The sequence below is a fragment of the Polypterus senegalus genome, chromosome 8, assembly GCF_016835505.1.
Source record: "Polypterus senegalus isolate Bchr_013 chromosome 8, ASM1683550v1, whole genome shotgun sequence".
In the NCBI taxonomy this organism is placed as follows: Eukaryota; Metazoa; Chordata; class Cladistia; order Polypteriformes; family Polypteridae; genus Polypterus; species Polypterus senegalus.
Window position 1 is genome coordinate 89,756,058 of NC_053161.1, and position 24,993 is coordinate 89,781,050.

A 24,993-nucleotide genomic window follows, 5' to 3' on the forward strand; every position below is an offset into this window, starting at 1 on the left:
TTTTGGTGTATAAGCTCACACTACTTAACACTAGAATTACCAAAGCCAACAAAAAAACTCCGGCCCACCTTAAACCCCCTCGCACCTCTCTGTCAGCGTCTTTTGTCCTGTATCATGATCGTGACTGAGAGAATAAAAGTGAACAAAAAAAAAAACGGTAACTTTAACAAGTACTATAAATGTACACCGGCTGTTACAGATGCAAACCAAATGTATGTGTTTACTGTATAATATTAAAAATAAGAGCAGCTCACTAATGAAAACAGTAAATATAGGAGGCAGTTGGGATCGAACCGGGGATTCTTGATTACAAGTCAGCAAATCTTACCACTACGCCACAGAAGCTGTGGTATTGTCCTTGAACCTTTTGTGAAAGTGTTTATTTGATCTTTGGACTTTAGGCTTCACACATTATATAGTTTATGCCTACATTTTGTCATTTACTACTAAAATATAAAAAATGTTTCTGTTTTAACAACGTGTTTACACAGATTATTGTAGAAACGGAACACACATGACACACATGAAATGCATGTGTTCCAAATAACGATCTATTATTTCAACTCTAAAACTCCAGCACTTCACTCCCAGATAATCAAGGCACGAGCTGGGAGAACTTTGTGCACATTCTGCGGTGGTGGGGGGATGGAATAGCAGGCTGCTTGTCTTGGTGGGGGGATAGAATAGCAGGCTCCTTGCTACTTGTCTTTATCGGCACATTTACAAGACAAAACACGCTGACGGAGAGGTGCGAGGGGATTTAAAGTGGGCCAGATTTATGAGTTTTTTTTTGTAGGCACTGGTAATTCTAGTGTTAAAGATTATATTTGAATTTTAGTGAGGCTACACCATTCTTACCTCCTTATGATATCACCAAATCATCTCTAAAATATTTGCAATCGAAACAGTGGATAAAATTTATGTTTGCGCTTTTAATAATAAAAATTCAGCTTTCCTGCCTACCTTCTCATTGGCAGTGAGTTTTTACCCTAACTTATCTCATACTGTAACTCTGGGCACTGTAATTTTCTCTATTTGTCTTTACAAAACTACTCAAGCTCTGTTATGTAGTATGAGCATTCTGAGTAAACAGCCATTTTCAAATTCTGCTACAAATTCCCAATTGGACTGAGATCTGGACTTTGCCACTCCACAATATTAATGGGCAACAATTGTTTAATACAGAGTCACTCCAGTCTCAGCCTCTATGGCTTGCGATTCCTTTGGAGCTGTCATAGGCCTTTGATGGCCTCCCTCATTAGATATCTTGATTCACCATCTGACTTTCTGTGGACCGCCTGCTATAGGTAGATTTACTGTTGTGTCATACTCTTTCCATTTTTTAATAATTGGTTTAACTGTAATCAAAAGAATATTCATTTGCTTAGATATGTTCTTGTATCCATTCACTGACCTGTGTTTTTCAATCATCTTTTCAAAGAATTGCTTGGAGTGTTTTTTTGTCTTCATTATGTAAGTTAGGCCATAATACTGACTGCAGGAAATGCAAGGCAAGAAATGCTAAACACACGACTAAAACAGGAAAAGCTTTCATAAGTTATAGTAATTAAAACATAATTTTCATGTTTAATGTAGGATGTGTGAAGCCCTAAATATCCAAGAAATACTTTCACAAAAGGTGTAACAAAACAAGTATGCTTTTATTCAAGAATACAATCAATAGAAAAAGACACTGCTCAATTGACATGTTGCTGAAGCCCAACGATCAGTTGGTACAAAATAAATTACACTTTCCATACGTGCGTGTTTGCACGTTTCATTTTCAACCAGTTGTCACAGTGGTAATGCTGCTGTGTCATGGTTCTGCACAAATGGCACAATGGATAAGGTACCGTTTAGCAATGGCAAGGTACTGCAATAGGTTCAAATCCTGTGTCTTGTTTGTATTTAGCTCTTTGAGTAGTGAGCTGCTATTATTATTATTATCATGTAACCAAAACATGTGTAAATTTACGGTACATGTATAAGATGTTACTTCTTCTCACACATGGACATTCATATCAACATGCCATTTGAATGATTTTTTTATTCAGGAATGAAACTGAATTTGAACAATTATTTTTTTATTTAGCTTTATTCTTGGATTCTTGAATAAAACAATTGTTCAAATGACATGTTGATGTGAATGTCCATGTGTGAGGAAAAATAATATCCACCATAGACACTGCGGTGTCTGTTTGCTCAACAAGACACCAAGAAGAAACGATTGAGCTACGTTTGTGTGTCTGCTTTTCTCCCTTCAGTGCTAACTTCTTTTACAAGTACCATAAATTTACACCGGCTGTTAAAAACTCAAATCAGAAGTATGTTTTTATAAAATACTGTAATTGTAACAATAATAGTAGCTCACTACTCAAAATGGTAAATGCAAGGAGGACCCAGGATCGAACCCACACCCTGTTTATCATGAGGCAGCTAGTCCTTACCTATGCACCAGCCAAGCAGACATGTCTATTTCGTATCGATTGATAGCTGGGCTTCAGTGTTTACACATTACCAGTAACATGTAAATTGAACAAGTTATTTTTCTTCGGTTATATTCTTGAATAAAGGTGCACTTGTTTTGTTATACCTTTTGTGAAAGTGTTTATTTGATACAGTATTTGTACTTCAGTCTTCACACATTATACACTTCACGTCAACATTTTGTCAATTATTACTATAACATGAAAAAAGTTTTTGTTTTAGTAATGTGTTCAAATGCCTAGCATTTCCTGTCATCCTAAATTTACACAGATTGTTATATTCCAAATAACAATACATTATTTACCCTATACAATTCCAGACATCTTACTCCCAGCTCTGAGAATTTTGCATCTGACTTGACTTGAGCTGCCTTGGTGGGGGATGGGACAGTAGGCTGTTTGCTGCTTATGCTGATTTACACATTTGCAAAACAAATACGTTGCTGATCAGGTGTGAGGGAATTTAAGGTGGCCTGGCATTACGAATATTTTTGTAGGCTTCAGGGATTCTAGTGTTAACTACATATAGGTGACCTCCATTTAACTAATGATGAGACCATTAAAATCAACTGGCTGCACTCAGAATGATTTAAAAGTGTCATATTAAAGAGGGTGAATACTTATGCAGCTATTTTGTGTTTTATATTATTAATTAATTTACACCACTATGCAGAGATCTGTTTTCACGTTGAAAATAGAGTCTTTTTCTGTTGATTAGTGTCAAAAAACCTAAATTAAACCCATTCCGAATGAATGTTGCTCAATAATAAAATGTAAAACTTCAAAGAGAGCAGCTCATAGGAAGTGTATATGTTTAGGCATTCAACTACAATTATTAAGTAATACTCCACCTACAAATTATATTTTTGTAAATGTCACTTACAAATGTAGTTTGTATTGGAGGCAAAGAAAAAAAATTGAGTCTCTTGTTTTTACAGAGAAATTACATATGAAACATTCATATTGTACAGGACCCAACTCTGGACAATGGGAAATGATATGTTAAACATCATGGAAAAAAGAAAAACATTTCTCACCTAACTCATATATCCATTTGAAAGCTAAAAATGTGTCAAATGCATGCATTTTTTACTAAAATACTATGGATAATTACTTCTCAAAAATTATACTCAAAAGATAAACAGGAAGGATTTCTTTCCCACTATTTGGCGCATCTGAATTGAAGACCCGCCTCTCCCCTTATTCAAGTCAGGAATCCTGTCTTCAAATGGATAATAGACATGTGGGTTATGTGACACATGAAACTTTTTATTTCATTTTCCACATTTTTTGCTGTTGTCCATAGTTGGTCACTGCTGGATACAATTTCAACCTTTCGTATGTAATTTCTCCATTAAAAAATGAAATAAAAAATTTTCTCAACCACCACTACAAAATACACGAGGTGATTAACATTAAAAAAAAAAAAATAACATTTTTTAGGTGGAGCAATACTTTAAGAGACCATAAAAGTATATAATACATACCAGGTGGATGCATGATTTGCAACTTTGTGATGAACCCATTTTTGGCAATTTCCACTATATGTGAACTAGGACTTGATGGAGATAATTATTTGCCTTCTGCAATTAATTTTGCCAAGTATTTTTATAGCAAAAATGTATGTGAATAAGAGATAATAAGTAAGGATAATACCTCTTCCACAACTGACACTTTCTGTGGTCAATGAAACCCATTTTGGATGCAATTAATTTGCACTTTCAAATGCTTTAGAGAACTACACAATCAGCGACCATTTACTGTAGTGTGTACAAAAGAGATCCGTAACGAATTTCTGCTACCATACCAACTTATATAGGAAATTTAGATTCTCCACACGATACTCTTTAAGTCTTCTAATTCATTTCTAAAATTTCTGTATCAGTATCTGTTTTATTTAACATATTGAGAGAATATATACATAAGTGTGTGTGAATGTGTGTGTTAATAAGTTGTAACTAACACCAGAGTTAGTGAAGAAAAAATAAACAAACTGCTTTCCTACCACATAGTGATGGTGACCTCCAGTGCAGAATGATTCCTGCCTCTCGACATTCAGATGCATATGCTTCTAGGGCATCACACAAGCAGTCATCAACATTGGACCCACAGGCGCAAAGATCGTACACACAAGAAGCAAAGAACATTTCGGGGGGCACCACACTATGGCAGCGTTCAAAAACCTTTGACTTTAGAATTTTGCATTTGGAATTGCCTTCCTTTCGAGCCCGGTATCCTGCTTCCTTACAGGGATCAACATCGTCTCCATCTGCACATTGTACATTTGTAACATTCTCTCCTTGAACCTGCAAAACATTTTAAGCAAAAACATTTTAGTTTAGTCCAGATACCTTAAAAGTGGTAATCCATACTCTGTGACAGCTGCACTATTATAAAAGGCATGAAGTAATAATTTTTCCACCCCAAACAGGGTTGCATAAGCAGTTACCATTAACACTGTATTAAACATAATATTATCAAAAAATATAAGTTTATTGTTGTCTGGCATTGTCTAAACATGTCTAAGAAAACTAAATACTGACATGTCAAAAAATATGGAACACATCTTTGTTACACAAATCTATTGAAGAAGCTCTAGGTGTACAATGACAACAAAATGATACCCTTATCAGGAAATTCAATTCTTTATTTATTAGTAATGATAATATCAAGAATTTACATCCTTCTGTACATCTTTTAAACATAGTTCATTTTAAAATCATGTTTGTGTGGAGTCACAATAAACTGACTACCTATAAATTGCAGAACTATATTTGATTCTAGGTTAGTTAAAAAATAAGTGCTCAGATCAATTTTGCTTAGTGTGACTAGTCCTTAATAAAGATTATTGATTTTTAAAATATAGAAAAAAGTAGAGTCTACAGAGTAAACTATTACAGCTTATCGTATGTGTATATTGGAATCAGTTAAGTGTATATTGTGATGCGCGAGTCACTGCCTTGTACCCCAAAACACAAGGCTGAGTCTCAGTACTTTAGCAAAACCAGCTTTATTCCACTTGAAACAGGAACAGCACGGGTATTTGTAGCGGGATCTACCACTGTCCTATACACAGACACAGCAAACAAGGCAGGGTTGGGGGCAGGTCAGTGGCCAAGTAATATTGTTCCCTGCATTTACAATGTTCCTTGCATGAACCATTGACGACAGCCGCTTATAGCATGACCGCGATTGGCTCGGATTTGTTTAAACGGGCAAGTGCTTCAGGACGGTCTTCGGCGTGCTGTCTCGTTGGGGGGAGTTCCAATAGAGTTTAGAAACCTCACAATATTATTAAAAACAGAGGATTAATTTCTGGAAGACATTAACAAAAATACAGTTATGTTTGATATCTTTGTCTTCAATTTCATTACTAAACAGGTAAAGATAGCTCTTTACTTTAAAATTCAGGACATCTGTCAGAAATGCAGCAACATATACAAATAAATTCTTCTTGCCTGTGTGTTGCACAGGGGGAATGTTATTTCATCACTTTATACATGTACATGGATGGTATAAAAGTAAGCTTGTCTAACTTAAGCCTGTCTAACCACTTTCTGTGGTTCACTGGATGAGTCTTATGAACATTTCTTTGCACCATGCTAATCTAGGAGCTAGGGATTTTCTGTCTTCTTGATTATAATGGATATACTGGATTCCTCTCAATTCATTACATGTTTAATGACTGAGAAATTATATGATTTTATACCCACCTTGCTTATGGCTCTGGGGAGATCATGCCTGCAATACCCAAAGTTATATGTATGTGGTTGTACATTGGAATCTCTGAATTCTGGTATCTTCAAGTGCATCTTGTAATATCTCCTACTATGCTTTTTTCTGCTGCTTCCTACTATGCTCGTCAGCTAATATTGCATTGTTTTAATTCAGGATCTATTAAGCAAACCGCTGGTACTATCAGTTTCCATTACAGACTCCAACCTTGACAAGCTTTGCCTAACAAAAACCTTTCAAAACCAAACAATTTTATGTCTTTCACAGAGGTGACATCATCCAGATACATTTACTTCACAGAGATTCGCAGCTTAAGACAAGGCGGAGGAGTCACAGTAATTGTTAGAACGGAACTAAACATCAAAAGAATCCTAATTGACTGCTCATTGTCTTTTGAGTGTCTGGTTCTTAAACTAATAACAAAATCAGGTCCTGTCTTACTCATTGTTCTCTATCGTCCCCCAAAATACAATGCATTTTTTTAATCTAATCTGACTAAATTACTAACCCTCTTAAATTCCCTTTCACAAACAGTCATCCTTCTTGGTGATTTCAACATTCATATTGACATTACTACATGTAAGCTGAGAAATGAATTCCAGTTCTTACTGAAAGCAGTTTTGACTTGATGCAACATGTTGATTTTCCTACTCACTCTAGTGTTTATATATTAGACTTGATCTGTATATCTGGCTTATCTGTCAGCAACACTTATAGCAGCGATTTGGGACTCTCTGATCATAAAGCAGTACTTTTCACTGTCTCATTACCTCTTCCTCCTCTTGTCTGTAAATGTAATATATCTGTCCTTCAATCTTTGCTAGTTCCATTTCTTATCTTTTTCTGTCTTCAACTGTTCCATCAACAGTGGATAGTCTGGTTGATTCCTTTACACGCACAGCTCGATAGCACAATTTAGAGTTGCGGTCTATGAAAGCAGCTGGCTGACACCTTGAAAGAATGTCACATAAGACTGGCCTCACTGTGCACGTCCAGGCTTTCTCTGACCATCAAAGGGCTTACAGTGATGCACTAACTGCAGCCAAGAACACACATTATGGCAGAATAATAGAAAGAGGCCAGGTTAACCAAAGGATTTTGTTCTCTGTAGTTAATAAACTTCAACCTGCTTTTGGCTCAATTACCTCCTCTACCAAAGTGTGTAAAAAATGTCTCCACTTTTTCCTCAATAAAATTAAAGATCTAAATAATTCAATTAACATAAATCCATCATCCATTTATATATTTCCCTGTCTTCCCAATCCATCCAGCTCCTTTTCTAAATTTTCACCAGTCACATCTGCATTTGTTAATGAAATGCTTTATAAGATGAAACCCACTATCTGCATACTGGACCCCATCCCTACCACACTTCTTAAATCCTGCCTTCATGCCATAATCCTGACTGTTAACGAAAAAAATAAACACATCTCTTGACACTGGCTTGTGCCAGCCACTTTTAAAATTGCTTCTGTAACCCCACTGTTAAAAAGTCTGGTCTTGATGCTGAAAATTTTAACAATTTTCAGCCTATTTCTCACTTACCTTTTCTGTCAAAATTTCTTAAGCGTGTTGTAGCTTGCCAACTCAACAATTACTTAACTTCTAATAATTGATGGAACCCTTTCTGTCTGGTGTCAAGGCATAGCACAGATGTGAAGCTGCTCTGATTCAGGTAACTAATGATTTGCTTAAGGCAGCAGACTCTGGACAAACCAACATATTAATTCTAATGGATCTTAGTGCAGCATTTGACACTGTCAAGCATCACATTCTACTGTCCAGAATGGAGAACATGCTGGGTATCTCTGGCACTGCCTCCAAGCGGTTTAAGTCCTATCTGACTGACAGGCAAGAGTTTGTTAGTCTTGGCAATAGTAGATCCAGAACAGCGCCGGTCACACACAGGGTTCCTCAAGCCTATGTCCTCGGCCCTTTGCCCTTCTGTTTCTATATGCTTCTCCTAGCCTGTATCATTTGCAGCTATGGACCAGTTATTTTTATGCAGATGATACTTAACTCTATTTCAATGTTAAAAGTGAAACTTCATCAGGGCTTTCTCAGCTCACAGCTTGCCTCAGTGAAATTAAAACCTGGATGGAGCAGAACTCTTTAAAATGAATTTGGAACAAAACTGAATTCCTGGAAATTGGCACTAAAGCAGAACTTAACAAAATGAGCTCCTTCTCAGTCACTCTTGACGGTGATCTCATCAAACCTTCTTCATGTCATTTTTGATTCCACCCTTTCTTATTCTGCCCACATAAACCCCATTAAGAAACTTTCCTCTTTTCACCTCCATAACATATCTCCTGTTCGCTTATTTCTCTCCTTTTGTAATGCTGAGAAACTTGTCCATGTATTTATCACATCCTGCATCGATTGCTTAACTCCTTACTGGCAGGTACTGCTTTTAATCTTCTATCACAGATCCAGTTGATTCAGAACTCTGCTGCAAGAGACCTATCACAGACCAGAAACAGCGATCACATCACACCCATCCTGTTTTGCCTCCACTGGTTCCCTGTGTGTTACACAACTGAATATAACATTCTATTATTAACCTACAAACTTTAAATGGCCTTGCACCGGACTACATCAGTGACCTTCTCCATCACTGTCTTCCTGTTCACCTACTAAGGTCCTCTGATTTTGGCAATCAAGCTGTGCTCCATACTAACCTGCACCCTATAGGTGACAGGGCTTTTAGCTGTACAGCACCTAGACTTTGGAATGATTTTCCGAAATTAATTAGATCAACTGACTCCATTCATTCTTTTAAAAAACAAATTAAGATTCATCTTTTCAGGAAAGCTTTTAACGTAACCTGACATTCTGCCTCCTCTTTCAGTCTTCCTCTCTGCCCAGATGCTCAGTATAATTTGTGTGTATGTGTTATATCACAAATTATGTTATTTACTAGGTTTTTTTAAGTATTGAAATTAGCATTTTACTCTGGTTAATTGTCTTTTATTCTGTTAAATGCCTTTGTATAACCTGCATCCTTCTGTTTTAATGTTCTATTCAGGAAACATCTGTATCCAATGTTACATATACCTGTTGTTTCTTTCTGAGACTTTGTGAAGTGCCAAGGACAGGTGAAATATAAATAAAAGTTATTATTATTATTATATGTTTTGTTCGCTCATTTCTCTCCTTTCCTAATGCTGAGAAATGTCTTCCTGGTTTTTTCACATCCCAAATCTATTATTTTAACTCCCAACTGGCAGTTGCCATTTCTAATCTTATATCACAGCTCAAGTTGATTCAAAACTCTGTTGCAAGAGTCCTAACACAAACAGCAACAGCGAGTACATACAATAACTCCCATCCTCCTTCGCTTCCGCTGTCTTCCTGTGCCTTACAGAATTAAATATAAAATTTTATTAATAACCTACAGTGCTTTAAATGGCCTTGCACCGGACTACATCAGTGACCTTCTCCATCACTACACTCCTGTTTGCCCACTAAGGTCCTCTGATTCTGGAAATCTTCTTGTGCCGCACACTAACCTTCACTCTAAAGGTGACAGGGCCTTCAGGTATATAGCGCTCAGATTTTGGAAGAGAGAGAGAGAGACAGAGGTTAGGAGCACGCGCTGGTACAGCGCATTGCTGCACCCATCACACAACAAACCAACTCATGATCCCAGATTATGACCCGAGTGCAGCCATGCAAAGGGTAACACCTCAGCATCACACTAGTTCAGATGGAGTGGAACAGTGTGAGGTTTTTTATGGTGGCTGGAGTGCCAATTCTGCCACCAACCTCCAAGTTTTCCCCTGCAGGTTGGAGGATGTAAATGCAGGGCTGGATGCAGAGGAATGACCTCCCTAAATTAACTGGATCAGCTGACTCCATTCATTTTTTTTAAAAGACAGCTTAAAATTCATCTGTTTAAGAAGGCTTTTAACTTAACCTAACATTATGCCAGCCTTTCAGTCTTCCTCTCTGTCCAGATGTTTAGTACAATATGTGCGTGTGTTACATCACAATGATGTTATTTGCTAGGCTTTCGTACTGAATTCAGCATTTTATTCTGGTTTATTGTCTTTAATTCTGTTTAATGCTTGTATCTGTTTTAGTGTTCTATTCAGGAAACATTTGTAACCAATGACACATATACTTGCTGCTTCTTTCTAAGACTCTGCAGATGAAGTACCTTAAGCATTGGAAAGATGAAATATAAATAAAATGTATTATTATTATTATTATTATTAATTTGCTTCATTTTAATTTTTTACAAACTACTATTTGTCCATATAGCAATCATCATACAGCAGTAACATTTTTTTTTATCTATAATGGCATATTGCATTTACTGTTATTATTACCAGCACTTAAGTAAAATACTGACATTTCTAGAGGTAATTTTGTTACTGGCTGTTTGGCACTGAGATTAGCAAGCTCATCTACAACTGCTGCAATCTCCCTTTAGGCCACCATCAACTAAGAAAGCAGTGCAGATCACTGAGATTTGAAGTGTCCTATTTTTATCAACAGTCTAATAACTATAAATGAAATCCAAACTAAACTTATTACATTGTTAAAACTTGATTTTTTTCTCTGTAGAGTCATCAGATTTAAACAGACTCTGCCCATAGCTTCACTTTTGACATGCTGCTTGATATTAAGCTAATTATTTCACACATCACGTGTATTCCAAATTAAAACATATATATATATATATATATATATATATATATATAGTGGCAGATAGGGGGCTTTATCGCTCCTTTGAACCCCTGTCCAAGACTCCAGACACCAGATAAAAGTCCAAATGATGACTTTATTTACTTGCCACAATGCACCAAGCACCCTCTCCTCCACTATACTCATAAACCAAACAATAATAAACACAATAAATCAATCCTCAGACTCCCAGACGCGTTGCCACCCTTCCACCCAGCTCAGCTCGCCGTCTGGGAGCTCCCACAGTCCTTTTATCCTCCCTGACTCGGAAGTGTTCCCAATCCCCAGTCCACGTGATTCTTTATCACTTCCGGGTCAGGTACAAGTCCTTCTTCTCACCCCAGAAGCACGTCGCTCTTCCTATGACGCACTTCCGGGTTATAGGGCACGAATGATTCTTCGGTCCTCCTTGCAGCTCCCTCTTGCAGCCCCTGTGGTATCCAGCAGGGTCGTGTATAAAAACTACATAGTCCATGACTCCCTGCTGGTCTTCGGGGCACCTCCATACAGCAGGGAGGGCTCCATCTGGCAGCCTGGGGGTATTGGCCGGGATGACAAGCCGGCCAAAGATCACAATATATATATACATATATATATATATATATGTATCCATCCATTATCCACCGCATATCCAAGGTCTGGCCGCGGGGGCAGCAGCCTAAGCAGGGAAGCCCAGACCTCCCTCTCCTTAGCCACCTCCTCTAGGAGGACCCCGAGGCGTTCCCAGGCCAGCCGGGAGATATAATCCCTCCAGTGTGTCCTGGGTCTGCCCCGTGGACTTCTCCCAGTGGGACACGCCTGAAACACCCCCCCAGGGAGGTGTCCAGGGGGCATCCTGACCAGATGCCCAAACCACCTCAACTGACTCCTCTCAATGCGGAGGAGCAGCGACTCTACTCCGAGTCTCTCCTGGATAACTGAACTCCTCACCCTATCTCTAAGGGAAAGTCCAGCCACCCTGTGGAGAAAACTCATTTTGGCCGCTTGTATCTGCGATCTTGCTCTTTCAGTCACTACCCAAAGCTCGTGGCCATAGGTGAGGGTAGGACCGTAGATTGACTGGTAAATAGACAGCCTCACCTTTTGGCTCAGCTCTCTCTTCACCAGGATGGACTGTTGCAGAGACTGCATTACTGCGGATGCCACACTGATCCGTCTATCAACCTCCTGCTCCATTCTTCCGTCACTCGTGAACAAGAACCCAAGATACTTGAACTCCTCCACTCGAGGCAGTGATGTGTTCCCAACCTGGAGAGAGCATTACACCCTTTTCCGGCTGAGAACCATGGCCTCGGATTTACAGGTGCTGACTCTCATCCCGGCCACTTCACACTCGACTGCGAACTGCTCCATTGAGAGCTGGAGGTCACTGTCAGATGAAGCCAACAGAACCACGTCATCTGCAAATAGCAGAGACGAGATTCTGAGGTCACCGAACCAGACCCCCTCCGCTCCTTGGCTGCGCCTAGAAATTCTGTAAATAAAACTTATGAACAGAATTGGTGACAAAGGGCAGTCCTGGCGGAATCCAGCCTCAACAGGAAACGAGTTTGACTTATTACCGGCAATGTGGACCAAGCTCCTGCTCCTCGTGAGACAATAAACAGTACTTTCAAGAACCATTAAAGAGCTGCTTAAATTGGTGTGTCAGTCTGTCACTCATCCTCTTTGTCTTCAAGGGTGTTTTCATACCACATGGCTCTCCACCTGCAGAGACTCACACCTGCCACAGGATGAGCTACTACATAAACTTAAAAAGTCATCAAAAAATATGAAAGTGGCAAAGCAGTGAATGTTATTGCATGTGACTTTAGCTACTCCCACTCTCTGATAAGGACAATTTTGAAAAACAAGGAGGTTTACTTAAATATGAGTATGATATCATTGTATCTTATGCTGCACAGCATATTGACATCTCCCCTATAAAATTGAGATATGCCGATATTGACTTGTGTCCACAGTGTCAGGACATAACTCGTATGCAAATCAATGGATAGCTGTGCACATAATATTCTCGTTATGATCAGCTACCCGTCATTTTTGTTTTAAACTCATTCTATTTGGAAGGCTGGAATACGGAACATTTAAAAATATAATGCATGCCTGAAGCAGAGTGGCAACGATCTTACAGTACACATGCATGAAAATAAAAATAAACAAAAAAAATTTTTTAGAGGCTGGTTAAATCTCTTGCTTTGGGGTCAATAAGTAGAGCGAGTGGTCAACATGTAACTTGAAGCAGTAACAGCAGATTGCTACATACACTACATGTCATGCACAAAATATATGTGGATGCGCTAACATTTTGCTCATTAGTAAAATTAGGCAGAAAACTCACATGAAAAATACTTGCCATCAAATATAAAACTTAGATTTCAGGTAATTCAGTCAATTTAGGGAAATTAAATGCCTTACCTCACTTTGTTGTGGCACTGATCTACAGCAATCCCTTGTAATTTAAGTTAGGGTAAACATGCTCCAACATTATGGGTAGCACTGTAAAATAGTAGTCACATAGGGCAGTTGCCTCATAGCTTGAGTATAATTAATTTAACTCCTGTGTGGAATTTGAAGCCCACAGGAGGAGGGCTGTCTTATGATTTTAATGTACAAGTTAGAGTCATAGTGGACTCTAAGCTATTGACTTCCTGACAGTGTTCAGAAGACATTAAGAAGGCTAACAGAATGTTAGGATATATAACATGATCTGTGGAGTACAAGTCCAAGGAGGTTATACTCAAGCTTTATAATGCACTGGTGAGGCCTCATCTGGAGTACTGTTGTAGTTTTGTGTGCAGTTTTGGTCTCAAGGCTACAAAAAGGACATAGCAGCACTAGAAAAGGTACAGAGAAGAGCGACTAGACTGATTCCTGGGCTACAGGGGTTGAATTATGAGGAAGGATTAAAAGAGCCGAGTCTATACAGTTTAAGCAAAAGAAGATTAAGAGGTGAAATGATTGAAGTGTTTAAAATTATCAAGGGAATTAGTACAGTGGATTGAGACTTGTATTTTAAAATGAGTTCATCAAGAACATGGGGACACAGTTTGAAACTTGTTAAGGATAAATTTCGCACAACCATTAAGAAGTTTTTCTTTACACAATAAATGATAGACACTTGGAATAAGCTACCGAGTAGTGTGGTAGACAGTAAGACGTTAGGGACTTTCAAAACTTGTTTTTCTTGGAAGAAATAAGTGGATAGGACTTGCGAGCTTTGTTGGGCTGAATGGCTTGTTTTCGTCTAGAGTGTTCTAATGTTCTAGTAAATTAGCACTATGGTGCAGCAGTTTGTACCATTGTTGAACAGCCATACGGTGATGGGTGTGATCATTTCCAGTATGGAGTTTGCACATATTTTCAACTGAAAACTGATTGTTACCTTATTTAAATTGTATTCTGTAAGTTAGTAAATTAATGATATTTTTTTTATAGATGTGTATCATTTTCTTCTTTGATTCCTATATAAATAAATTATTTAAATGGTTTGGTTGTTACAGTCTGTTGGTTATTCTGCCTAACTAACTGGATCTTTGACTAACCCCTAAAAAATAACATTTCAAAACATAACTTGAAGATCACTATTTTAAGATCTAATATAGGTATTTATGTCATCTGAAAAGCATTCATTCTTGAAAGCTTTCAGTTCTCTTCAGACTTACAGAATTTATAACAGAAAAACTATTTTAAATTGTATTTAAACAATCTCTAGTGTAAAATGTTAAATAGGAATGCAGTGCTTGTAAAAAAAAAACAAATCACTAACCTTCCAGTTATTTCCAAAAGCAGCCTCAGATAACACAATCTGCCCAGTGCGTATTCTCATATCATCTTGAGGGTAGTTGTTGAAATTTCCGCAAAGACCACATGTGTGTCCTTTGTATGTTCCTGGAACGCTGACCTCCAGGTGGGACTTTCCATTCCACAGCACCTGCAAAATAAAATACTGATTAAATTTTGAATTTTTATTCAAAATATATCTTAACTAGCAAAATACCTGCGCTTCGCAGCAGAGAAGTAGTGTGTTAAAGAAGTTATGAAAAAGAAAAGGAAACATTTTAAAAATAACATAACCTGATTGTCAATGTAATTGTTTTGTGACTGTTATGAGTGTTGCTGTCATCAAGGATTTGATTATCATTATTTCTTTCAATCAGGTTCGTATTTGGAGGATGTGTTGTGTTCAAATTACATTCTATGTTTGTCAACTGTTGTAAAGATAACAGGTTTCATTCATCAGTGTTCACTACCCAAATCGCTAAAGGCAAGGAGGCGCGTATTTTGAACGAAAAGGGAGAAGACAGCGAAGGAACAGAAAAGTGAGAAGGTAAACTGTTTAAATAAAGAGCTGGGAAGGTGAATGGAAAGAAGCAGCCAGAGGTAAAGCAAGAAGACTCCGTAATAAGGACAGTTAGGTGCACGTAGAAGGTGTAATAATAGGATTGTTCAGCCTTATGATAATGTTCCCGCACGGAGGGTTTAGAGAAATGCACCGGGAGAAGTATAGAATAGGGAACCCCGTGTGACTGTTCTGCTGTTCTCCTTCAACAGTTCTGTGGATCTGCATATTTGTATGCACCTCTCTAAACTTGCATCACTGGTTCCGCACACAATTCGGTCACGTATAAGGGAAGTTTTAATCTCCCCGAAATTGCATGTGCCTGCTAACACTCTCAGATCTGTGACGTAGTCGTCTATATTTTCTCAACTTGCCTGATTTCTTGAATAAAATCTGTACCTCTCTACAGTTTTGTTTATTTTCGGGTTATAATGTTCATCAAATTTACGTATCATCAAGCTCATGGTTAACCCATCAGGTCTTTCATCACCGGTCAGCGCCTGACACAATTCTCTGCCGCTCTCTCTGATAAAATAACGGAATAATCTGACCTTAGTGTTTTCCTCTGCCTCCGGCATTGCAAGTTCTGTGAATAATCTGAACTCGTCTTTCCATGTTCTCCATGACTTCGCCAGGTCTTTAGCATTGAGGCTTAATGTCAGTGCCGGTCTCAGACTCTCCATTTTCTCTCCTGGTGTGGCGGAAGTGCTGCCCTTGTACCCGGAAGCAATCCGGGTGTACATAGTTCCTGGAGCGGCAGCACTTCCTGGTGTGCTATCCTCCAGGGCTTGGGAATCATCCCCTACAGGGTTGAGCTTCCCAGCTCCGTATCCGTGGTCCTTGATGGAAATCAGGGGGTTGCCCTCTTGCTCCCAGGGGAAATATTTCCCCTCTCCCGGTCCTTCCCTGATCCAGGTATCCCAGTGGGGCAAGGTCCCCGGTCATCTGCCACAGTATATAAAAGGTATTGTACAAAGGCATTTAATTTTGGTGAAATTATTAATCTCATTTTTTTTCAGGATTCCAGACTATTGTGGCAAACTGTTCTGCTTGCTTATTTACAAAGAAATTCATAATTCATTAATAATTGAGGCAACCAATGCAAGGTCAGCCTTGAAATGTGATAACTTTAGCTGATTGTGCCCACATGTTTGGAGCTGATCAATGAACATCAAAAATATGCAAGGAGATTTCAAGGTCATAGAGAGTACTCTATAATGTCTAAATACTGTATCGTATGTGTGGTTTCAGTTAGAAAATTACACATTCTGCTGCATCAGTCAAAATGGAGGCAAGAAACAGAAGTCTTGATCTGGGCCTAAAGACATCTGCTGTAACCATGGTATGAAGATAACAAGTAAAGACTAATATATAGGTATTACTAGGTAGGGAACACGACAGGCATGAAGCAACATTAAGTTAAGAAAGTCAAGATTTATGTACTGTTGTACACAAGATATAGAAACATGATTGTGAAATTTCTGAATTTTTCAACAATATCCAATGGGTATTAAAGAATCATTTACAGAGTCTCAGAAATAAAAGCTACTAATATTAGTAAAAATATTGTGAATAGCAGCCTGTGAAAAGGCCAATACAAAAAAACCAGAACAAATTAGAGGCTCAGAATGAATTGTAAAACACTTCAGCACGGCTGCATGGAAAACAAAATTAATAACTACTATAATCCTGGATTTTAAGATGAATTTCCATGTGTTATTACTAACTTCAAGTTCTAGCTTATTTAGAAAATGTCTCATTGAACCTGGTCTTTGCAAATATTTAAACAGTAATCATCATTTTGTTCCTTTCGCACTAAACAAAATGCCAAAATTTCTCATCGATACATTTTTTACGCAATTACACAGTAGATTTATGCAGTATGGGTGAAGCAGGTTAAACACATCGTTCATGCTGATACAGTAAGTGGAGTGCAGTAAAATTCCTGTATATTAAGTTTGAAGCTATAATAACTTATGATTCTGATTGTATAAAATGTGCATTGGGCATGCTGAAAGCACATAAGCAGAGCCAAAACAGGATAAATATTTAATTACTAATTGTAACATGAATTTTAAAAATTAGAAGACGTCATGCATCCATTTTCAGAATCAAAAATAGCCTGTGAGGAGCTGAACTTTATGCTGGGGGCACCTGATGAAATGCAAAAATCAACACTGAAATCATGTGAAATTTTATGACGCTAATGAACTAATAATATTACCTCCTGGGAAAAATAAAGAACAAGTACAGTATACAGAAAAGTTCTCAGTTACTTTCATAGTACTTCTGACACATCAAGATTACCCTCAGCACTATAACCTAAGCCCACTGTCTTAAGAAATTTGTCAGGCAAAAAGTACTATTAAAAGATCATACATAAAGAATAAACACCATTACTTTCCAACATTATTTAAAATGCAGTGTTCATAGAAGTTTTCATTAGCAAAGCTTTTTACCTTCACTCCAATGTTTGTGTTCAATAGTATGGTATTTGTCTTGCGTTCAACATATATGTATGGCTCCTTAAGAAATGGCAAGGTTACTGTCTGATAGTCAACCTGTTAAGAAAAAAAACTGCTTGCAGGAACAGTTTGAAAGAAAAAATACAAAACAAAGTTGCACAATAGGACAAAACTGTTATATGATCAAAATATCCTAGAGATGATCAAGGCCCAGAAATATTTAAATTGAAAGATCACAGGCCATGAACAGCAAAATTCTGATAGGTTTCACAATGGGTGTAGGTATAAGAATAATAAAAATGGATGTAGGCTCTAAAATTCAGGGGATGGGAGCACCTCAAACTCAATTATTATGCCGGGTGAGCATATAAGTCATAATAAGGTTTTAAAAGGTTCTAAAAGTGGACAAGGGTTAGACCCAGAAACAAATACTGGACCCTGTTTCATAGGTGAACATTAAGCAGATGAGGAGCAGTCCTGGACACCTTACTTTTAAATATGATGACTGGTAATCAAGGATAAAAGGTGATAACTGGGCCCAAGAAGCTCTGATGCCTACTTAACAAGGCTGCTTTATGGTATTACCTTTGGTGCCACATCAGAGATGAACCCCAGGTCAGAGTAAAATTAGCCACCATCTAATGGGTTTAGCGTTCACAAATGAATTGAGAAAGAGCGTTGTGATACAGAGATACTGTAGTGTAGCCAGAACATTGTAGGGTATGCTCTAGTAAGTGAAAAGGGTGATGTTGTAGTTGTTTTCAGATAGGCAATTACCAAAAGTAGACAGTGAAAATAGAGCTCATTTATATGTTAGGCCAGGTGAGGAAACAAGGGTCTTTTTTGTTTCTGAAACAGTCTGTGTTCACTTCTGTTTCCTACTTCAACAAATGATGTACTATATACATTATATGTAATGTAATGTGATGAAACATTGTGCCGGGTGTAGGTAACATCCAGTTGAACTACAGAAATACCATTGGTGAAATTAAAAAATCCATACCAAGACAATCCAGTCTTGTAGCAACTGCACCACTACATCTCCAATCAGTACAGTAACTTCTTTTATCCAGGACACTCCTTTACGACCTTTGTCATCATTGGTTGTGTGAATACTGACAAAAAAAGGGATCAAAGATTTTTACTAACATAATAATAATGCTAAAGTTATATAAATAATTATTACATTACATTACTTACATTATATAAAAAATGTAAAAGACAAGTAACAGTTTACTTTTATAATTTCTGCAAATTAGTTAATAGAGATCCCCTCCTTGAACCGTCACCTTATCGTGGTGGAGGGGTTTGCGTGTCCCAATGATCCTAGGAGCTATGTTGTCTAGGGCTTTATGCTCCTGGTAGGGAAAACCCAAGGCAAACTGGTCCTAGGTGAGGGATGAGATAAAGAGCGGTTCAACAAACCTCCAATGACGAAAGAAAACTTTGGACGACGTTTTCCCTTGTCCGGATGCAGGTCACCAGGGCCCCCCTCTGGAGCCAGGCCTGGAGGTGGGGCTCGATGGTGAGCGCCTGGTGGCCGGGCCTGCACCCATAGGGCTCGGCCAGGCACAGCACAAAGAGGTAACTTGGGTCCTTCTCCGCATGGGCTCACCACCTATGGGAGGGGCCAAGGAGGTTGGGTGCAGTGTGAGTTGGGTGGTGGCCGAATGGCGGGGACCTTGGCGGTCTGATCCTCGGCTACAGAAACTGGCTCTTGGGACGTGGAATGTCCCCTCTCTGAAGGGGAAGGAGCGTGAGCTAGTGCGGGAGGTCGAGAGGTTCCGGCTAGATATAGTTGGACTCACATCGACGCACAGCTTGGACTCTGGAACCAATCTGTTTGAGAGGGGCTGGACTCTCTACCACTCTGGAGTTGCCCCCGGTGAGAGGCACCGAGCAGGTGTGGGCATACTTATTGCCCCCCGACTTGGAGCCTGTGTGAGAGGGTGGTCTTCCTCTGCCTTCGGGTGGGGGGGAAGGGTCCTAACTGTTGTTTGTGCGTATGCGTATTCACCCTTTTTGGAGTCCCTGGAGGGGGTGCTAGAGGGTGTACCTTCTGGGACTCCCTCGTTCAACTGGCAGACTTCAATGCTCATATGGGCAATGACAGTGAGACCTGGAAGGGCGTGATTGGGGGGAATGGCCCCCCCGATCTGAACCCGAGCGGTGTTTTGTTATTGGACTTCTGTGCTCGTCATGGATTGTCCATAACGAACACCATGTTCAAGCATAAGGGTGTTCATATGTGCACTTGGCACCAGGACACCCTAGGCCTCAGGTCGATGATCGACTTTGTGGTCGTGTCATTGGACTTGCGGCCATATGTCTTGGACACTCGGGTGAAGAGAGGGGTGGAGCTGTCAACTGATCACCACCTGGTGGTGAGTTGGCTTTGATGGTGGGGGAAGATGCCGGTCAGGCCTGGTAGGCCCAAACGTGTTGTGAGGGTCTGCTGGGAGCGGCTGGCAGAGTCCCCTGTCAGAAGTAGCTTCAACTCCCACCTCGGCAGAACTTGACCACATCCCGAGGGAGGTCGGGGACATTGAGTCCGAATGGGCCACGTTCCGTGCCTCTATTGTTGAGGCGGCTGACCAGAGTTGTGGCCGCAAGGAGGTCGGTGCCTGTCATGGCGGCAATCTCTGAACCTGTTGGTGGACACCGGTGAGGGATGCCGTCAAGCTGAAGGAGGAGTCCTATAGGACCTTTTTGTCCTGTGGGTCTCTGGAGGCAGCTGATAGGTACCGGCAGGCCAAGCGGAATGCGGCTTTGGGGGTTGCTGAGGCAAAAACTCGGGCATGTGAGGAGTTTGGGAAGGCCATGGAGAACAACTTTCGGACGGCTTTGAGGAGATTCTGGTCCACCGTCCGGCGTCTCAGGAGGGGGAAGCAGTGCAGTGTCAACACCGTATATGGTGGGGATGGTGCGCTGCTGACCTGACTTCGGGCGTTATGGGTCGGTGGGGGGAGTACTTCGAAGACCTCCTCAATCCCACTAACATGCCTTCCAATGAGGAAGCAGAGCCTGGGGACTCTGAGGTGGGCTCTCCCATCTCTGGGACTGAAGTCACCGAGGTGGTCAAAAACTCCTTGGTGGCAGGGCCCGGGGTGGATGAGATACGCCCAGAGTTCCTTAAGGCTCTGGATGTTGTAGGACTGTCTTGGTTGACACATCTCTGCAACATCGCATGGACATCGGGGACAGTGCCTCTGGATTGGCAGACCGGGGTGGTGGTCCCCTCTTTAAAAGGGGACGGAGGGTGTGTTCCAACTATAGAGGGATCACACTCCTCAGCCTCCCTGGAAAAGTCTATTCGGGGGTTCTGGAGAGGAGGGTCCGTCGGATAGTCGAACCTCAGATTCAGGAGGAACAGTGTGGTTTTCATCCTGGTCGCGGAACAGTGGACCAGCTCTTCACCCTTAGCAGAGTCCTGGAGGGTGCATGGGAGTTTGCCCAACCAGTCTACATGTGTTTTGTGGACTTGGAAAAGGTGTTTGACCGTGTCCCTGGGAATCCTGTGGGGGTGCTCGGGAGTATGGGGTACGGACCCCTGATAAGAGCTGTTCGGTCCCTGTACAACCAGTGTCAGAGCTTGGTCCGCATTGTCGGCAGTAAGTCAAGCCCGTTTCCAGTGAGAGTTGGACTCTGCCAGGGCTGCCCTTTGTCACCATTCTGTTCATAACTTTTATGGACAGAATTTCTAGGCGCAGCCAGGGTGTTGAAGGGTCGGTTTGGTGGACTCAGGATTGGGTCACTGCTTTTTGCAGATGATGTTGTCCTGTTTGCTTCATCAGGCCGTGATCTTCAGCTCTCTCTGGATCGGTTCGCAGCTGAGTGTGAAGCGGCTGGGATGAGAATCAGCACCTCCAAATCCGAGACCATGGTCCTCAGCTGGAAAAGGGTGGAGTGCCCTCTCAGGGTTGGGGGAGAGATCCTGCCACAAGTGGAAGAGTTCAAGTATCATGGGGTCTTGTTCACAAGTGAGGGAAGAATGGACTGTGAGATCAACAGACGGATCGGTGCGGCATCCGCAGTGATACGGGCTCTGCATCGGTCTGTCGTGGTGAAAAAAGAGCTGAGCCGTAAGGCAAAGCTCTCAGTTTACCAGTTGATCTATGTTCCTACCCTCACCTGTGGTCATGAGCTATGGGTAGTGACCGAAAGAACGAGATTGCGAATACAAGCGGCTGAAATGAGTTTCCACCGCAGGGTGTCTGGGCTTTCCCTTAAAGATAGGGTGAGAAGCTTAGTCATCCGGGAGGGGCTCACAGTGGAGTTGCTACTCCTCCGCATTGAGAGGAGTCAGATGAGGTGGCTCGGGCATCTGATCAGGATGCCTCCTGGACGCCTCACTGGTGAGGTGTTCTGGGCACGTCCAACCGGGAGGAGGCCCCAGGGAAGACCCAGGACATGCTGGAGGGACTATGTTTCCCGGCTGGCCTGGGAACGCCTTGGGATTCTCCTGGAAGAGCTGGGAGAAGTGGCCGGGGAGAGGGATGTCTGGGCCTCTCTGCTCAAGCTGCTGCCCCCACGACCCGACCCCGGATAAGTGGGAGGATGGATGGATGGATGGATATTTCAGAAAGCAGGCTACGTGGCTTACTCAGACTTGAACAGGAATTCAAGAATAGAGAACAAGACTTTTAGCATCATAGTTTTAACAACCAGATCCTCAGTCACTACTCAACTGTACATTAAAAATATATACACATATCACTAGAAAAACAGTGGATGTGCTCAGCTCCATTCATAAGTACTATATTTGGACAGTGAATTGAAATGTACTGTTTTGTTCTATACTCAAGCAATTTGAATGTAAACGAATAACATGTCATAAATCAAGGAAAAAGTGAAGAATTTCCCCAAAAGGTATGTTGGGCATTGTATATAATGTTATTTGTTTTTTAAAACACAAGCAGAGTAAATATTTTTAAAATACTATTTCTTTAGAAAGTACTGGAAAGTCATGCTGAGCACAGTGTCACAGATTTTATTTTTATTTAAAAAATCAGTTGAAGCTCTGGATGATTTGAAGGTTCCTTTATTTATCCCAAGGTACCAAGGAGGTCCAACACAGATACTTAAGCAGGCTTCAGGCTGAACTGGGGCAGTATTGAATGCATTATCATTTATTATTCTTGAACACCCAGTGGTACTCTGGTTAATCAGTATATGACTGTTAGTTAAGGGCACTTCATTTGTTTTATCAGTCTGTCTGAGGTAAACAATTCTCATAATTTTGCTGAATTCCAGAGTAAGAGTTTACACTTTAGCTTGAATTAGAACTTTGTTAATGTGAAACATTTTTCCTTCAACCACTTGCCTCTGAAAGAGTAAAGCATCCAACAACACAGTTGCAGAATCTTGAATATTTACATTGTGTATATTTCAGTAAATATTCAATTTGGTAGGATTGGTTAAATAAAACAGTAACCTAAACTGTTGTTCTTATATTCAAAGTTGCTCAACTACTGTCAAGTATGGCTAATGCAATGCACAAAACTAATGTGTATTCCAATCTGTGTCTTTCAAAATGTTTATAAAGTACATAATGTCTGCACCTGCATACATTCACATAATAATCAAGCAGAACAAACTCGAGCAATATAAACATATACATTTTTTTTTGTAGATTATGTTTATCTTTTGACCTAGGAATACACAATACATTTGGAATTATATTGTGGTGTAGCGGGTCCATAGGTCAAGTCAAAAAGGCCACTTTTTAAATAAATAGTTGCCGCACTCACGGCTTAGTGCGGGGGCGTGATAGTGTGGCCAGAGCAGGTTCCTGGGTGAATTTGTGATGTGGGCAGTCATCACTTAAGTGCACAGGTGAGGAGTCGTCCGCATCCATTAATTGATGCCGGGAGCTGCTAATTGCCACACCTGATCCACGTCCCCATAATAAATAATATAAGTGCGAGGCGGCTAAGGGGGAGAGGAAAAAAAACGAACGGAGATTACAGGAGAAGAAGGCAGGAAGCAGGGAGGAAAAAGCCGGCGCGTGATTGAGTGAATGCTCACTCACTATATTGAGTGGTTGGCAGCTAGACAGTGAGCCCTCGTGGGGTGTTTGGCCAACACCTGGGGGCAGTCAGTAGTGGTCACATTAGTAAGGAGCAGGAGTGACCGGAAGGAGGATGGCTTGCCACGTAAGGCAGAGAAGGGTGTGGGAGTTGGAACTTGGGAAGTGAAAGCCCCAGCGTCAGCGCCTTGGTCGCTGGGGAGCCCAAGTCATGGTCTGGTGAAGCCTACCGGAGCCAGGGATCAGAAAGGCAAACAAACCAGCAGATAAAGGAGAGAGAAGGTCAACTGCAGGTAGGGTGGCTCCCCTGGTGCATAGTCTGGACGGGAGAAGCAGGGGAGTCGCCAACAGAAAGGCACTAGGATCTGTTTTTAAAAGGATGGCTTCCAGCCATTATTTTAACCTCGGGTTTATAAAAGATGTTTTTTCTATTGTGTTTTTAACCTCCACCAGTTCACTTATTTTTATTGGATTATTTATTTATTTATTGAAACATTTTTGAAGCACTGCACTTTGGATACTGTTTGGTTTTGTTTGTTATTTTTAATAAAAGCACTTTGCACTTTTTGCACCATCCCCTTGCTTCATTGTTGTGCCTCACTGCCTAGCTCATTGGTGACATTACTGATGGTGTAGGGTTCAAGGGATCCCAGAAGGAAGATGGGAGCATGGAGTAGAACCCGCATCATCACATATATTGGTGCTGGCCAATAAAAACAAAACAAATTATCAATTTAAAGTCTGATGCTGAAATCATTTCCAGTGTACTAAACAAATATTTAACAAGGAATCCAGAGATCATTGATTACTGTATGATATGCTTGGTGTGTAAATTTTTTTTTACGCAGTGATTTTTCACTGGGAATGACAGCAACAAAAAACACAAGTGTTTAATCTGTTTGCTTGATTATAGTTAAACATTATAAAACAAGTTTACTCATGTCTCTCAATGGGCACCCATCTGACAAGTACAGTGGTGTGAAAAACTATTTGCCCCCTTCCTGATTTCTTATTCTTTTGCATGTTTGTCACACAAAATGTTTCTGATCATCAAACACATTTAACCATTAGTCAAATATAACACAAGTAAACACAAAATGCAGTTTTTGAATGATGGTTTTTATTATTTAGGGAGAAAAAAAAATCCAAACCTACATGGCCCTGTGTGAAAAAGTAATTGCCCCCTTGTTAAAAATAACCTAACTGTGGTGTATCACACCTGAGTTCAATTTCCGTAGCCACCCCCAG

General features: G+C 40.4%; 1 protein-coding gene across 1 annotated transcript in view; it reads right to left on the reverse strand.

The window, feature by feature from the left end:
- The window catches only part of LOC120534123 (kielin cysteine rich BMP regulator), a 314,528-nt gene that overhangs the window by 3,832 nt on the left and 285,703 nt on the right, over positions 1-24,993 (reverse strand). Inside the window, 4 exon segments of the mRNA XM_039761428.1 lie at positions 4,492-4,792; positions 14,680-14,844; positions 17,712-17,813; positions 18,721-18,832. Of these exon segments, the coding sequence (XP_039617362.1) occupies positions 4,492-4,792; positions 14,680-14,844; positions 17,712-17,813; positions 18,721-18,832 (680 nt within the window).